The sequence below is a fragment of the Salvia miltiorrhiza genome, chromosome 5, assembly GCF_028751815.1.
Source record: "Salvia miltiorrhiza cultivar Shanhuang (shh) chromosome 5, IMPLAD_Smil_shh, whole genome shotgun sequence".
Lineage (NCBI taxonomy): Eukaryota > Viridiplantae > Streptophyta > Magnoliopsida > Lamiales > Lamiaceae > Salvia > Salvia miltiorrhiza.
In genome coordinates this window covers 45492017-45507462 of record NC_080391.1, presented here as the reverse complement: position 1 = coordinate 45507462, position 15446 = coordinate 45492017, and the positions used below count along the sequence as shown (strand labels likewise).

General features: G+C 35.5%; 2 protein-coding genes across 4 annotated transcripts; one reads left to right on the top strand and one right to left on the bottom strand.

Moving 5' to 3' along the window:
- The first annotated feature begins 6087 nt into the window (after positions 1-6087).
- On the top strand, positions 6088-6948 carry LOC131024518 (uncharacterized). Its single transcript, XM_057954024.1, has one exon. It carries the CDS (start codon positions 6291-6293, stop codon positions 6831-6833), a length of 543 nt encoding a protein of 180 aa, XP_057810007.1. The 5' UTR covers positions 6088-6290; the 3' UTR covers positions 6834-6948.
- A 1220-nt stretch (positions 6949-8168) lies between these two features.
- LOC131024516 (GDSL esterase/lipase At4g10955) lies at positions 8169-12538 on the bottom strand. Of its 3 annotated transcripts, none has more exons than XM_057954023.1 (3): positions 12180-12538; positions 9928-10064; positions 8169-9237 (listed from the first exon to the last, which is right to left on the bottom strand). In XM_057954023.1, exons 2-3 carry the CDS (start codon positions 10026-10028, stop codon positions 8268-8270), a joined length of 1071 nt encoding a protein of 356 aa, XP_057810006.1. In that variant the 5' UTR covers positions 10029-10064; positions 12180-12538; the 3' UTR covers positions 8169-8267. The 3 variants fall into 3 exon arrangements, with proteins under 3 accessions (XP_057810006.1, XP_057810005.1, XP_057810004.1); XM_057954022.1 differs by having other exon boundaries at positions 9928-10333; positions 11591-12502; XM_057954021.1 differs by having other exon boundaries at positions 11600-12451.
- Positions 12539-15446: the final 2908 nt, after the last annotated feature.

Here is a 15446-nt window from a genome sequence, read left to right as displayed (position 1 = left end):
AGAATTATGTACACTTGTTAGTTGACTCGGTGGGTTGATCTCCATCGGGCACTAACCAGAGGCGTTATAGTAAGCGGGAGACAGAGGTCCGTCGGTGGATAAAAGGTCCAGGATCACAGCGAGTAACATAATATAGTGTGACAACTGCGCACAATTAAATATATATATATGAAATGTTTTAACATGCTTAGAAGTTATTTCTCTTTAAAACCTTCTATGTCATGTCAGTATGATTGAATAAACTGCTCTTACGAATTGTGAAATGTTTTAAAAGTTGCAGCCCACTAAGTACATTAGTACTTAGCCCAAATATTTTCAAATATTTTTCAGGTTAACGACTGGTGTTGATGGGGCAGAGCTGAGGCTAGGGTTCAACCTCGTATTTTGACTTCCGCTGTTGTACTAGCTTTTATTTGTCTTTCGTTTCCATGACTTAAGACCTTTTATGACATGACTCTAAACGATATCTTTTGTTGAGCCTAGACTATTGACTCTCAAGTATTTCGATTAAGGAATGTTGATTATTTGAAGTATGAAACTAAACTTGTGATCCTGAAGTTTGTTATGTTTGTTGATTGATTCGTATCACTTGGATATCTGTCTTTCTCCATTCGAACGGACGATGCCCGATTGTTATCTCACTACAAGAAACTGGGCGATTAGCGACGAAATTTTTCGTCGCTAATCGCCAAAATTCCGTCGCTAATTTCGATCACCGACGGATCAACGACAGCCGCCGTGTGTCGCTGTAAAAGTGGTCGGTAAAAAAATTAACGATGAAATTTCGCATCCGTCGCTAATTACCGACGGACCGTCCGTAGGTAAGCACACGACGACGCCGGCGTCGTCTGAAATCAACGACGAAAATGACCGTCAGTATTAGCGACGGAATTCATTTCCGTCGCTATTTTTTTTACGAAAAATAATATATATATATATATATATATATATATATATTTAATATCAATCTAGTTTTATTCTCCACAAGTATTCTGCTATTTCTAATGTATTTTGAACTTAATTGCATACGTTAAGACGAATTTCCCAGTGGGTCACCCATCTTAGTTGTGCTCTAATTCAAGTACGCTTAACCTTGTAGTTCTTTTTAAGTGGTCACCAGTACAGAACACGCGTATTATTGATATAACTATCACCTATTAATTCATTTAAACTCTATTTCAATATACAATATCATTTATTCATAACCTTAGAATATGCTGAAGTCATATCTAAGACTTGTGGTGCCGACGAAAGAATGACGGTAAATATACGATCGAATTTAAAATAATAAAAAATATTAATATTATAGTTAGTTAAAAATATATATATTATTGTTGAAAATAACAATAAATTTAAAATATTCTCAATAATTTAAAAATAAGAATAAATTAGAATATTAATTAAAAAAACAATAAAAATATTTTTTTATGAAATAAAAATAACAAAAAAAATTAATAATATTTACCGACGGAATTACCGACTGATTATTAATTAAAAAATTAAAAAAATTAAAAAAATTTAAAAAAAATAAATAAATAATATTTAACGTCGGAAAATATTCCGTCGTTAACAATTTTGTCGCTATTTCCGTCAGTAAATTTAAAAAATAAATAAATAAATAAATAAATAAATAATATTTAACAATGGAAAATATTCCGTCGTTAATAATTTCGTCGCTATTTTCGTCGGTAATTTAAAAATAATTAAAAATAATAAATAGTATTTAACGACGGATTATTTTCCGCCGCTAATAATTCCGTCGGTAAAATTTTGAAAATATTTTCGTCAAAATTCCGTCGTTGTTCCATCGGTGATTACCAATGGATTATTTTCCGTCGGTAATTTCGTTGGTGTCCGATATGTTTTTTTGTAGTGTCTCTTTTATTTGGATTTCACAAGGTTTTTCCCTTGTTCGTTTCAATGATTAGTCATACCCCAGTTATAATTATTATTTAAAGAAATGGGGCGTGACATGACCCAATTTTTTTTTTTTTTAAGTTGTAACCACAATCACTCAATTCTATATAACTTTACAATCAATTAAATTAAAATTTCATTCATCTCATAAAAAAATATCATTTTTTTAGACACGGTCTCACACATTATCACTTTTTGGAGATCCGTACCATCTTCAAGCGATACTCTCTTATGAGGCGAAACGAGTATTAATCTATTTATTTTCATAAATTTTTTAGTTTTGAGTCCGACCGGGTCGATGAATTAACCCTGAATTCAAATTTAAGATTATAATCGAAAAACTCTAATCCTGTTGTAAATATATATAAAATATATATTTCTCTATTAAATGACTCAACCCTAAACCTTAACCCTAGCTTTGTATCTGCTATAAATAGAGGCATTTAGTCCTCATAATAATACGCTCCTGCAGATTTATTTTCTTTATGCTCTTTACGCTATTCTCTCTTCTTCTACTTTTTCTCTCTACTTTCAACACGTTATCAACACGATCGTCTCTAATCACGATTGTTCTATATTCATTGTTGAAGGTATGCCATAGGAAAGAATCGTGTCTTTCCTGCAAGGTACTAGTAAATTTATTAAATTTGATTTTGATATTTGCAATCGAATTTATTAAAATTATTTTTGCTCGATTGCTTCAATTTCTAATTAAATCTACGATTTTAGATCTGTGAATTAATCTGTGATGCCTATTGATGAAATAATTATAAATTTGATTGGAATTATGTTATCAATATTGTTTCGAGAATATTGATTTTAGAGAGTGTTGCACGATTCCATTCTCAATTGAATATTTGAATATGTGAAAAAGTTTACGCCATCAATAGATAAGCGATTTTTTTTTCCCACTTTGTCTTTCCTGCAAGGCATATTGATTCTGCGGTAAATTTATATATGCGAATTGATTTCATATTGATGGGTAAACATGGTTTTGACTTTTGAGAATGCTTTGTGACTTGGTCTAATTAATATGTATGAACCATATTGAACGTGAATATGCCTTCTATAGGTAATTTTTTTTTTTTGATCAATTAAAAATCTATTAAAAAACTGGGGCGGTACCAGGAGTACCAAAAACATCATACAAGTGGTGCGTACTCGTTAGAGCACCACAAGGTAAAAGGAACATTGATTATATTGTATGAAGATCAAGTTCTAAGAGTTCTCTTGTTGATATTGATTATACATTTTGTTAATATAGTGTTTATAACTATTAATATATTTTCATACTTTCTGAAGAAACATGAATTTATAATTCTTAATAATCCGGAAGATTATTAAAAGATAAATCGTTGAAGTTTTTGATGAAACACAACGATATCCCTTAATTTTAAATATAATGTGTTCCTGATGAGTATATTTGATTGATTTATTAATACAATTCCTGAAGAATTGTTTTGTTTAATCAATTCATGAATTCATCCTTGTGGAATGAATTTGTGATTCTTAATAATCTTGAAGATTGTTAAAAAATAAATCACACAACGATATCATGTTATATTAAAATTTCAATTATTAATAATCTTGAAGATTATTATAAAAATAAATTGTTGATGTTCTTTATGAAACACAACAATATGATCTCAAATGAGATATGATACGTTCTTGATGAACACATGAAATAAAGTTAATATCTTAGAAGAATATTAAAATATTGAGAATGAATTTTTATTTTAAGCTTTATTTTGGTATTTATTTATTATTTAGTATTTCATTTAATTATTACATTGCTTTACTTTATATTGAATTAATATTGATGCTCCCAAAGTAGCACAATTAATATTCCTGAAGAATATTACATGTTCTTGAAGAACAATTAGATTTTAGGTGATATATGTTTATTCTTGATGAAAAACAACATATACACATAATTTAAATATTACAAGCTCTTGAAGAGCAATTGATCTTCTCAATTCAATTGTTTTTGAACTATTATTGAGAATATGAGTTATACAATTAAAAATTGATAACATTTTTGTATGGGCTCCGGAAGAGCTTCATTGATTTTCCCATGAGTATTGAATAATTACACATGATTTATTATTTAATTCAATATCATGTCGTGATGAATTTCAAATTCATATACCCAAAAGATTTTAAAATAACTCAAGACTTGAGTATTTGAGTTGTCTACATTACAATTAGTGCGTGATTAAAATACCTCCTGAAGAGCATTTCCCATCTATTAAATTATTTTATCACCATTCAAATGCACTTATCCAACTTAAAACTATTTTCGGCATTAGGGAGAGATATGAATGATGAATTGTACAATGCCGTACATTTCTCGTTGGATTAATTATGTTATATTCACGCATTATGAACTAGAAGTTCAACAAATTATTATTGACTGCCAAAGAGTATATTATATATATGTCATATTGCACCACAAATAATTGAAGTCCACGAAGGACGAAATTGATTCAATTCTTATTGACGCCAGAAGCGTAAACTACCTATTGGTGCCCAAGATAAAATATCCGCAGATTACAAAATCAAATAAAGAACTCAAATAATTCCGAAACCTCATGAAGAGGATCGTCTTGAAGACGATAATCCCAATACATTATGCACGAACACTAAATTATCGTAATATTGGGATTACGAAACAACTAGACCAAATATTATGGGAAATGGTGAAAGTTTGGTTTTACTAAAGTTGCCATGAACTTTGTGAATACGTGAGAATCGTATAATAGAAAAAAAAATTATAGTTGTCGACAACAACTTTTGCCTCAACAAATTGTTAGTTCAACTTGAAGATTATTTGGATCCAAAACAAATTATATTAGTGTGTCAGAAGCACTTAAAAATATAGAAGTAAGCAATGAGGTAGAGCCGAACTCGCTAAATGAAAATAATTAAGTGAGATTAGTAGCTCAAGGGTTTGAGAAACCCAAAATCAATCAAATATATTCTCATGTTATACGTGGCATTATGTTTCGTTATTTATATAACATTTATGGGCAGTAATCATTGATATAAATATCAAATTCATGGACGTTATGATTATATTATTATATAGGCCATTAAACATGGACATATATGTGAAAGTCCATAACCGATTAAGTGAATTCTTTCCGAAGAAAGAACATTTGTGAATACTCAAAACTTGAGGAAGTTAACTCATGTCTAAGGATGAGTTTTGAAAAACTTAGTTAAACTAAATATCGTCTCGACCCGAAGATCGAGAATCTCCCAGATGGAGTATTTCAAACCAATCGACTATATTTTATATGTATTAGTCGACCTACCCAAAGAAGATTTTGAATAATAACACATCCTTTTAGCTATCAAATGATTATTCTATCACTTGAAGTTGATAAAGACACACCTAGACCAAAAGAAAATAACGAAGTTATTTAGGACCCGAAGTTCCTTACTTGTGTGCTATTGAAGCACTAGTTTTATCATGCATGATATACAATTCGAAGTTGACTTGCTAGAAAGATTTAATGTTTCACCAAAAATGAGAATTTTAATGATATTAACCATGTTATTGGTTACATTCAAAGCAAATTACAATTGGTCTATGTTATGGAAGAAATCGAAATTCAAAATTGGTGGATGATGTTGATGATTTATTTAATTTCGAAAACTATATTGAACACATGAAGTTCGATCAAGCGATAAATTGGTGGACTTATTCACAAATACATTACCAACATCAACTTTCAGAAAGCTAGTACACAAGATCCACATGCATCGACTCAAAGATATACAATGATCATTTTTAGGGGGAGCAACTGTACTCTTTTTCCTTAGACTAAGTTTTTGTTCCATTAAATTTTTCCTAGCAAGGTTTTAACGAGGCAACATATTTTTAGGGTTAGTCATTTAAGGGAGAGTGTTGTAAATATATATAAAATATATATTTTCCTATTAAATTATTCAACCCTAAACCTTAACCCTAGCTTTGTATCTGCTATAAATAGAGGCATTTAGTCCTCATAATAATACGCTCCTACAGATTTATTTTGCTTTGTATCTGCTATAAATAGAGGCATTTAGTCCTCATAATAATACGCTCCTACAGATTTATTCTCTTTATGCTCTTTACTCTTTACGCTATTCTCTCTTCTTCTACTTTCAACAAATCCGAAATTTTGCTTAATCTTAAATGATTCATAACCAAATAGTCCACAATCTAATAAGGGTGACCCCAAATTGGGTGGTGGGTTGATGCCCCCTAAATTCACATCGACGACAAAAATCACGCAAAAGCAATTCAACGAAACACCCCCATTTCACACACACACTCTCTCTCTAAATCTTCATCTTCATCTGGGGAGCTGAGTGACAGTGTATCAATGGGCAAGCCCCCTCCGATCCAGAAACGCCCCAGCGGGCGCACCAACCTGGCGTCGTGCATCGTGGCGACCATCTTCCTCATCTTCGTGGTGATCGTGGCCTGCATCGTCTACTTGACCATCTTCAAGCCCAAGGACCCCAACCTCGCCGTCAACGCCGTCCAGCTCCCGGCCTTCTCCCTCTCCAACTCCACCGTCACCTTCACATTCTCCCAGTACGTCACCCTCAACAACCCCAACCGCGCCGCCTTCTCCCACTACGACAGCTCCCTCCAGCTCCTCCACGCCGGCCGCCAGGTGGGCTTCATGTTCATCCCCGCCGGCAAGATCGACGCCGGCCGGACCCAGTACATGGCCGCCACCTTCTCCGTGCAGTCGTTCCCGCTCTCGCTGCCCGGCCCGACCATGGAGCTCGAGTCCAGGCTCGAGATGGCGGGCCGGGTTCGGGTCCTGCATTTGTTCAACCACCACGTGGGGGCCCGCGCCGACTGCTGGGTTTCTATTTCTCTCACTGATGGATCTGTCTTGGCTTTCCACTGTTAGTTCATTTCTTTTTTCTTCAAATTGTATAAACAGTTATGGCTTTTAGGGAACTCAACTCTCACTCACTACATCACTTGTTTTCCTTTTCAATTCCATTTCTTTTGCTTCCATCTCATTTACTGTTTAGTTTTTTCGATTCGTGGTTTTTTTTAGGGTCAAATTGCTGCCTAGAAATGTAAGTAGTTCTTTTTGTGGATGAAGTATTAGGAAAAGGAAAAGTGTTTTAGGACAAAATTGCGAATGATTAGTTTAGGCATTTAGAATTGAGCAGAAGCGAAAAATGGGGCTTTTCGGGATCAGCATTTGAAAAAATAAAGAGAAAAGCGGTTTCCATATTAATTAATTTATATATTTAGCGGGAAAAGACGCACGCTTATCGGAAACATTAAAAGAACACATACAAGTAGAAAATAAAAAGATTATGTCTTTATATATGGGAGTATGGAATAGCAAATACCAATACGAATACGATGCACACAAAAAAAGACAAATTTGAGGATAAATGTATAAAAATCCATGTGGTAATAATTGTATTTGGGGGAAATTCTCTTGCGTAAATTGTTTGTCTCTGAGAAAGAAAAATAAAGCAAGAAAGAATTGTGTAAAACTTCATGGTCTTATAAATTCTGCACGTTCTCTTTTGGTGCAAGTTAATTTTATGATGGCAATTTATTAGAATTATTATTACATATTGATGTAAATTCCTTGAGTTTTACTTTTCACGACTGCAAGCAATGTATTGTATTCTTATTAGTATAATTTAGGGTCGACTCTGGCTTATCACTAACAGTACGCATGTCTTGAAAAAAGAGAATTAATTACAAACTTATTTGTAAAAAATCGAAACGACAGCTTCGTCATCCATCAAACTCAGTGGGCATATCAGACGACCTTCAAGGGAGTCTTGAAGATGAGTCCCTATAGATTGGTGTATGGGAAGACATGTGATTTGCCATTTGAAATCGGGCATCAGCTTATTGAAGGAGCTGGATGACTCGCACAATGAAAGGGTATGAAAACTCACGTATCTACCATGAACAATTTGGTGTCGGATTTGCTGGGACAAGGCCAACCAAAATGAAATTCTTCATAATATTTCTTATTCAAAATTTAATTTGAAACAATATAGGCTTCTTCATGTTAACAAAAGATACTGCGCTATCAATATATTATCAAGAAGAATGGTCAAAGATGTGGACCCAATTTAGGTGGAGGCCAATCTACAGAAGAGGCAGAGATGATTGTGGTGGTGGTGCGGTGGGGTCGAATTTGGACATTGACAATCACCACCGGGGACTACATTGTCTCCGCTCCCTCGAAATACACGAGATCCTCTATCACAACATCAATACCACGCTTTCATTACATTACAGTATTCAGACAACATTTTCAAGAATCAATTTAACAAATCAAAGGAATGGAAGTAGGGATGATCTAACTATAGGTGTAAGTCTTGGTTTCAAAGTGAATATCAGGCCTCCACCACTGGTGGATACCATGAGCTTGTTTGAAGTCTCGAGCTGCCGCGCGGTTCACCGTGACGTGTGCCGATGGGATGAGATGTGGCGGCTCCTCTGACTGCTTACCGAATGCATTCAACACGAGGCCTCCGATGGAGTGCTGCGTCGCCAGCCTCTCGATCTCTCCGGCTCCCATATCCTCCATCCGCTTCCTGTGCTCGAAGTACCCGACGTACTCCGAGCAGATGTGATCAGCCGGATTCACAAACAGATGCGGCAGCCATGCGGCCAAGGCGACGAACGTACCGCCGGAACGATGAGCTTGTTGGTTGCTCTTCATGGCAAGAGCTAGTCCTGCAGTTATAACACTACCTGCAAACCGAAGGCCGTGCTTCACTTTCTTGTCCTTGATTCGCTCGATCGGGGCAGAAAAAAATGGCGGGTTGAACAAGAAGGCGTCGAGGAGAACGCCACTCTTTGCCATGTTCTTCCCGGCGAGCAACGCCATGGCAGCTCCAAGGGAATGCCCGGCTATCCAGATGTTGCTGCTTCCAAACGTAGCAACCACATGGCGAACGGCCTGTATAGCTATCTCGAACCGAGACGTCTGGTGCAGACCATTCCGTATGATGTGGATGTCGAGTTCAAGGTCCCTCATAAATGCGTCTCCTTTGGTTATAGTTCCTCGGAAGGCAACCACGTAGCGTGGAGCTTGAGCCGGATGCTGGTCATCGGGAGATGTTGAACTGAGTTTATATATAGCACCAAAAATGCAAGAATCAGCATCATCGATAAGCTGCCTGTACAACTCAAAATTAAAAGCCTTCCACCAAGGAGGCGCAAGCGCTTGGCTCCCCTCTCGTTTCTCTTGGCGGTCTCGTTCCAAAATATAAACACCCTGAACCAAACTAGCTGCAACGGACCTTCGATCACACGGATTTGTCCTGCAAAATACTAGCATAAGAATCATAGCAATTCAATCAAACTAGAGAGAATGCAATTCAAGTGTTGTAGAAACATTTTCTGTATTAGTTGCTTCTGTCAAATTGAATCAGTTGGGACAAATAATTAACAATTAAGGTACCATATTGCAAGAGAAATCAATTTAGATAGTCCAACTCTTTCACAATGCTACAAAACCTCAATTCTTCAAAAACCTAGAATGAGAATTCTATAGCATATGTCCAACTCTTTCCCAATTATACGAGTCGGTGCTAAAGAACCTCATGCTACAAAACCTCAATTCTTCAGCAGTTCCTAGAATGAGCAGTCTAAACCAGTGGAGTAAAATAAAAGATGCCAAAAAAATTCTACATACAAAGTCGCCTACTTAGAAGGGTCATAATGCTTCGACAAGAGGTAGAAACATTAGCTGGTGGCACAACGAACTGCTAAGAGAAACGCAATGCCATATCTTAATTTGGTATCTATCTCCATCTAACAAACTGTTAAAGAACAAGTCACGTTATTCTGCTGATATCAAATGAAAAGACGAGCATCTTTAAGCCTAAATACACGCTTGAGCTCTTTTTCGGTATATGAGAAACATATTTGAGCAGATTGACATCGCACACACATCATCAATCAGAATGAATCTGTGTAAACCTAAATCCTCACAGAAGTTAAGATCTTACCAATCAACTGTTGTCAGGTACACAGGTCCGGATAGATCAAAATTTTCTCTTTCTGATATGGTGGGTTCTGAAACTTTAACGATAGCCGTTTCTGATGCCATATTTCGTTATTACAATCTTATATATTCTCATAAAACCTGCATGATTTGCAAGAAAGAAGACTTGTAAACTTCTTGATACATTAAAACAATAGACATATGAAACACAGATGTTTCTATTCAAGCAGATCATGATGATTAACATGAAAACAACCAAACTATAAATTACAACTACATTCCCTTTTCATGATTGATCACTATGACCAAATAAATAAGAGGGGAAAACAAGCACCAAGTAAATTGATGTTAGCAAAAGAGAACAAAAAAAAGGGGTTTTATGATCAATGATTTAAGAGAAAGACTTGAGACTTAGGGGGGTGTATTCGTTGTGGAATTTGATGGATTTCCATGGATTTTAAAAGTCTGGGTGTATTCGTTCAAGACTTTTAAAAGTTTGCAGAAATCTGGGTGTATTCGTTCCAGACTTTTAAAAGTCCATATAAATCTGGGTGTATTCGTTCAAGACTTTTTAAAATCCATACAAATCTAGGTGTATTCGTTATTCCATTGACTTAAAATCCGGAATGACTTTAATGGATTTCATCCAAAAAATACACACGACGAAATCCGACCAAGAACCACGAGAATTGAAATCCATGAAGTTTTAAGCGAGCGCTGAGTTCCAGCGCCCGCGGCCAAGAATCCAGCGCTCGCTGGAACCCAGCGGTCGCTGGGAATTTGAGTTCTGATCATTCGCAAACGAAGTACCAACACACGGCGTTCAACTACAGCAAGCTCGCCGATTCGCCGGGTTCGTACACCAGCGATTTCAGTTTCGCAAAGAGCACGGATCGGCGATTCGCCTACTTCCGCCAAGCGTCTCTACTGTGTCAGAACGCTGCCGTCGAGCCCCACACGCCGCATCATGAGCTGACGCACAGCGTTTCGAGCATTGATATTCCGCCGTGCAGTTATTTTCTGGATTATAGGTTGTCGAATTCGAAGGGAACGGGTGATGGAGTCTCCGCGTTTTCCTTTGTTCCGTTGATTTTGGGAGGATTGAGGTCTGGAAACAAGCAGATGAGGAGCCACGGTCGCTGAGCTTCATGGATGAAATCGTGGTTGAGAGATAACATCTGAAAGTGGCCTCATCTCTCTCTCTCATGTTTTTTTAAATGGTGCAGTAACTAAACAAGGGAGCCCACTGCCCACCACTGTACTGGGAGTAAGTGAGATTCCAGCTGTATGTAAGTAAATTTATTAATTAGCTAATAGGAGTAATGTATACTTGTATTGGGTCAAATCAAAAATCATATAGCAACTGTTTGAAAATTGATTACATTTGCTCCCTTTTTCCTTGAAGCCAGCGGTCGCTCATCCTCAGCGAGCGCTAGGTCTCAAACGCTCGCGTGAACCCAGCGCTCGCGGGGCTTGCAGCGCTCGTGAGATCTCCACGCTCGCTGGTTTTGTGGATTTCAACTCCAAGAAAATCACGACAAATTCTTGCTAATTCCTTAAAAATCCGATCAAGAATTCATTCAAAATCATAAAGAATCCGTGAGAATTCTATAGACTTTTAAAATCCACGGACTTTTAAAATCTACATAAGTCTTGAACTAATACACCCCCCTTACTAATGATCGAGGCACACACAAACGCAGAAATTTGGAATTCTATAGAATAAAATAAAATCAGTGAACTGAAATACGGCGGTAAGGTCTCGTTGAAAGAGAAGTCCGAGATATTCCAACCCAGAGAACTGAAATCCCAAATCTTCCCAAAGAAGAAAAGAAAAAAAAAGGAAAGAAAATAAATTGCTCAGCTAGTTAGCCAAAGATATTTTTGTCCCAAATCTTCCCAAAGAAGAAAAGAAAAAAAGGGGAAGAAAAGGAATTCCTCAGCCAGTTAGTGTTCTAGGAAAAAGCACAATTTCTTCCGAAAAAACAAATCTTGCACAGAGTTCATACTGCATTTTCTCTGTTTGAGCACTACATTGCAATATAATCTCATGTCTATTTCATTATGCACAAATAATCCCTAAATCAAGCGCCACATCTATTGATATCAAATTGCTCAAACTTCAGAATATAGAGCAACATAATCACTACACAGGCACAGAGAAAACAATTAAAATTTGCAATTTGAAATTGAAAGAAAATGTGGGGCATCAGGGTTCGGGCGAAAATATTGTGCAAAAGGATGTATGTTGCGTACGAAAATGCAGGAATCAGAAAGCCCAGCTGGGGATCTCGCTTGAGAAGATCCGTGATTCCGTATCTCTTAAGTTATCCCTCTTTCTCTATGTAGAAACGAAAAAGAAGTGAGAGAAAGGGGAGAGGGAAGGAGGTGAAGTGTCGGCGTCGTGATATTTATGGATTCGTTCAATTATGACGTAGTAGATGTAGATCCATGATTTCTGTACAAGTTTTCCTTAACCGTGCTCGACTAGTGCGGGTGGAGGCGTTCACCTCGGCCAACTCCAACTCCAACGACGTCGTTCCGATCGACTATTGATATGGTCTGAAATCAAGGGAATTCACCCGATTTCACATCAACATTTTACATACATAAATTATGAGTAATGCTAAACATCCACAGTGTGATCACCCATAATTTACCTAAATAAAAAATAATTTAATTTATTTAATTATTTTTAAAATAAAAATAAGATTTAGTTATTTTATCATATTCTCTACATTGTAATTATTTTTTTGTAATTTTTTGGTAATTTTTTTTAATTTTTATTAAAAATAAAAAATGCAAAAAGATTATTAAAAAATAAGTACAATATAGAGAATATAGTAAAATAACTAAATCCTATTTTTATTTTAAAAAATAAATCAAGATTTTCTTTATTATACTAATGTGTGGGTGGCCACAATGTGGCTGTATAGATTTATTGATAAATTATTGCATTTAAAATTATATTTATGTTTAGAAATTTATATACAAAAAACACACAATAACCTATTGCTAATCATTAAAATTATGTTCCAAAATCAACTAAAAATATATATGAATGAATTAGATGTTACTTGAAGATCGCCACGTAAAGATGATTTCTCAAAAAGGTACCAAACTATAGTGGCTGTGTCAAAAAGATACTAAAAAAAAGTTTGTATCAAAATGATTATAGCCTTTCGTATTATTTCAAACACAGTATTCCCACCCTCCACCAATTCTGTCCTATTATATTTTACAGTTATTTATACACGGGGGAGTGATTTTTAAACATTAGTAGACACCTTCATAAAAAATCGATTTTTGTTTGATATTTAATTTGACTGATTTTTAGTTATTTAGTGATTTGTCTAAAATATCATTTCTAAAAATATATTAAACTGATTTTGTTATTATTTTCAATTTTTATACTTCCTCCGTCCATGAAAAAGAGTCTCATTTGGGATTCGGCTCGGATTTTAAGAAAATTGTTAAAGTAAGTGTAAGTGAGATAAATGTATAATTTGTAGGGGTATTATTAGTACAAAAAAGTGAAATAAAAATACAATTTATAGTTAAATGTAGAAGAAAATGTAAGAGAAAAGTAGGTGTAAGAGTCCCAGCTGCATTGCCATGGTACGCGTTTCTGAGTGAAACGATATCATGGCTGCCGGTGTACAATCTAGCCATCATCATAGCCAGCTCGTTGGCCTCTGTCCCAGAATTGGTGAAGAACACAACCTACATATCATATAACTTCATTAATTTATCATAGTTGAAAAGAGAGGAGAGAGTAGCTCATTATAAGCACACCTTGAGATCACCAGGCAGCTTGGATGCTAAAGCCTCAGCAAAATCAGCAATGGCATGATTGAGATACAGAATGGTGGAGTGATGCAGATTGTTGGTTTGATCGATGATGGCCTTGACCACGTCGGGGTGGCAGTGGCCGCAGCACACGGTGGCTATGCCGCCAAAGCCGTCGAGGTATCTCCGCCCCTTCTCATCGAACAAGTATTGCATCTTGCCATGGACTATGTTGTCACGACCGGTCTTAACTAAGGATAGGTAAGCCGGGAAACCGTGACTAGGGAAGGGAAATTAGGAGAGGGGACAGAAAAGGGGTGATAAATAATAATAAAGGAATTGAACTAAGATTGAGACATCATGTGAGAAAAAAAACACACATAAATAGATAAGAGCGAGTAATCGGTCAAGAGTATCCGATTTAAGTGTTTATACAATAACTTGATTTGACAATCCAACATAATAGGATAATATGCATCATAACTGAGTGTTCGCAGCGGAAATAGAACGTGATACATGTATGAAGACATGTATCGCCAAGAGTTTATTTAGTAAATATGACAAAGCTCCGCACGACACCCCATCATCACTCATCACTGCTCAACCTGCACATTTAGAAATACATGCAGGGCTGAGTACAAAGTACTCAGTAGACATATGCCGAAAATCATATACATACATAATAACTGTAAATTGTCATGCCATTTCAATAGTATAACCAAGGGTTTTTACTTAAAAAGGCCCTAAGCATACTAAATTCATTTGTGATTCTAAAGTTCGTCTGATCAGACTAAGTTCTTTTGTAATCTATCATATCTGAATCTGTGTGCCGGAGAGGTGGCCACCTCTCACGGTCACTTGACCGGCCAACCCGCTAGATGACTCACGGTCACTGGTGTACACTAGCCAAGGCAGGATAGCTATCAACTGCTCAAGACCCGAATTCGATTACATGATAACTGGCAAAGCCATATCAGATAGATATCATACTGAAATTGAAACATTTTATGGCAAGACAATACTTGAAATAACTTCAATTCAAAGATTTTGTCATGAAATAACTTGCTTGAACGTAACATTTAAACTCATTTGATATATATGAAAGTAATGCCTACCTGATTGCAGTGTTTTGCTACTTAAGACAATGATTCTCTTTCCTTAGCGCGATAGGTTACTCAGGCGCTTTTGTTTATTTGAACCTTTGATAACACGAAACATGTGTTCGAGTGAATAATAGAAAAGATAACAACAAATGCAGTGAATCACTATTCACTCATTTCTCTAACTACCCATATTTCCTTAAACGACTGTATCTAACTCATATACAATCGTTCTTCTTTTATCGAAATACTTCATGTACCTTTGAGGATGTAGGAAAGCCCATTTTATATTATTCCTTTATTTATCCATTATAAATAAAGAATAATTTATAAAATATTTTCCTTTTCCCCATTTAATAATGCCAATCAATATATATATATTGCTACTATTAAAAGAACTAATAAGTCATTAATAAATTCTAAACATTAATTCCTGATGAAAATTTCATTGTGAGATTTTAGGAACATTTGTAAAAATATTTTAAAATAATAAAAGGAGTTAACTATAAAAAGAAATTTTCGAGAGGATCTAATAATTTTAATATTTTAACCATTTAATTAATAAATCTTTAATATTTCATTTATCAACTATTCCATCTAATATAATTTTACCAACAAGTTCTCATGAAATCTT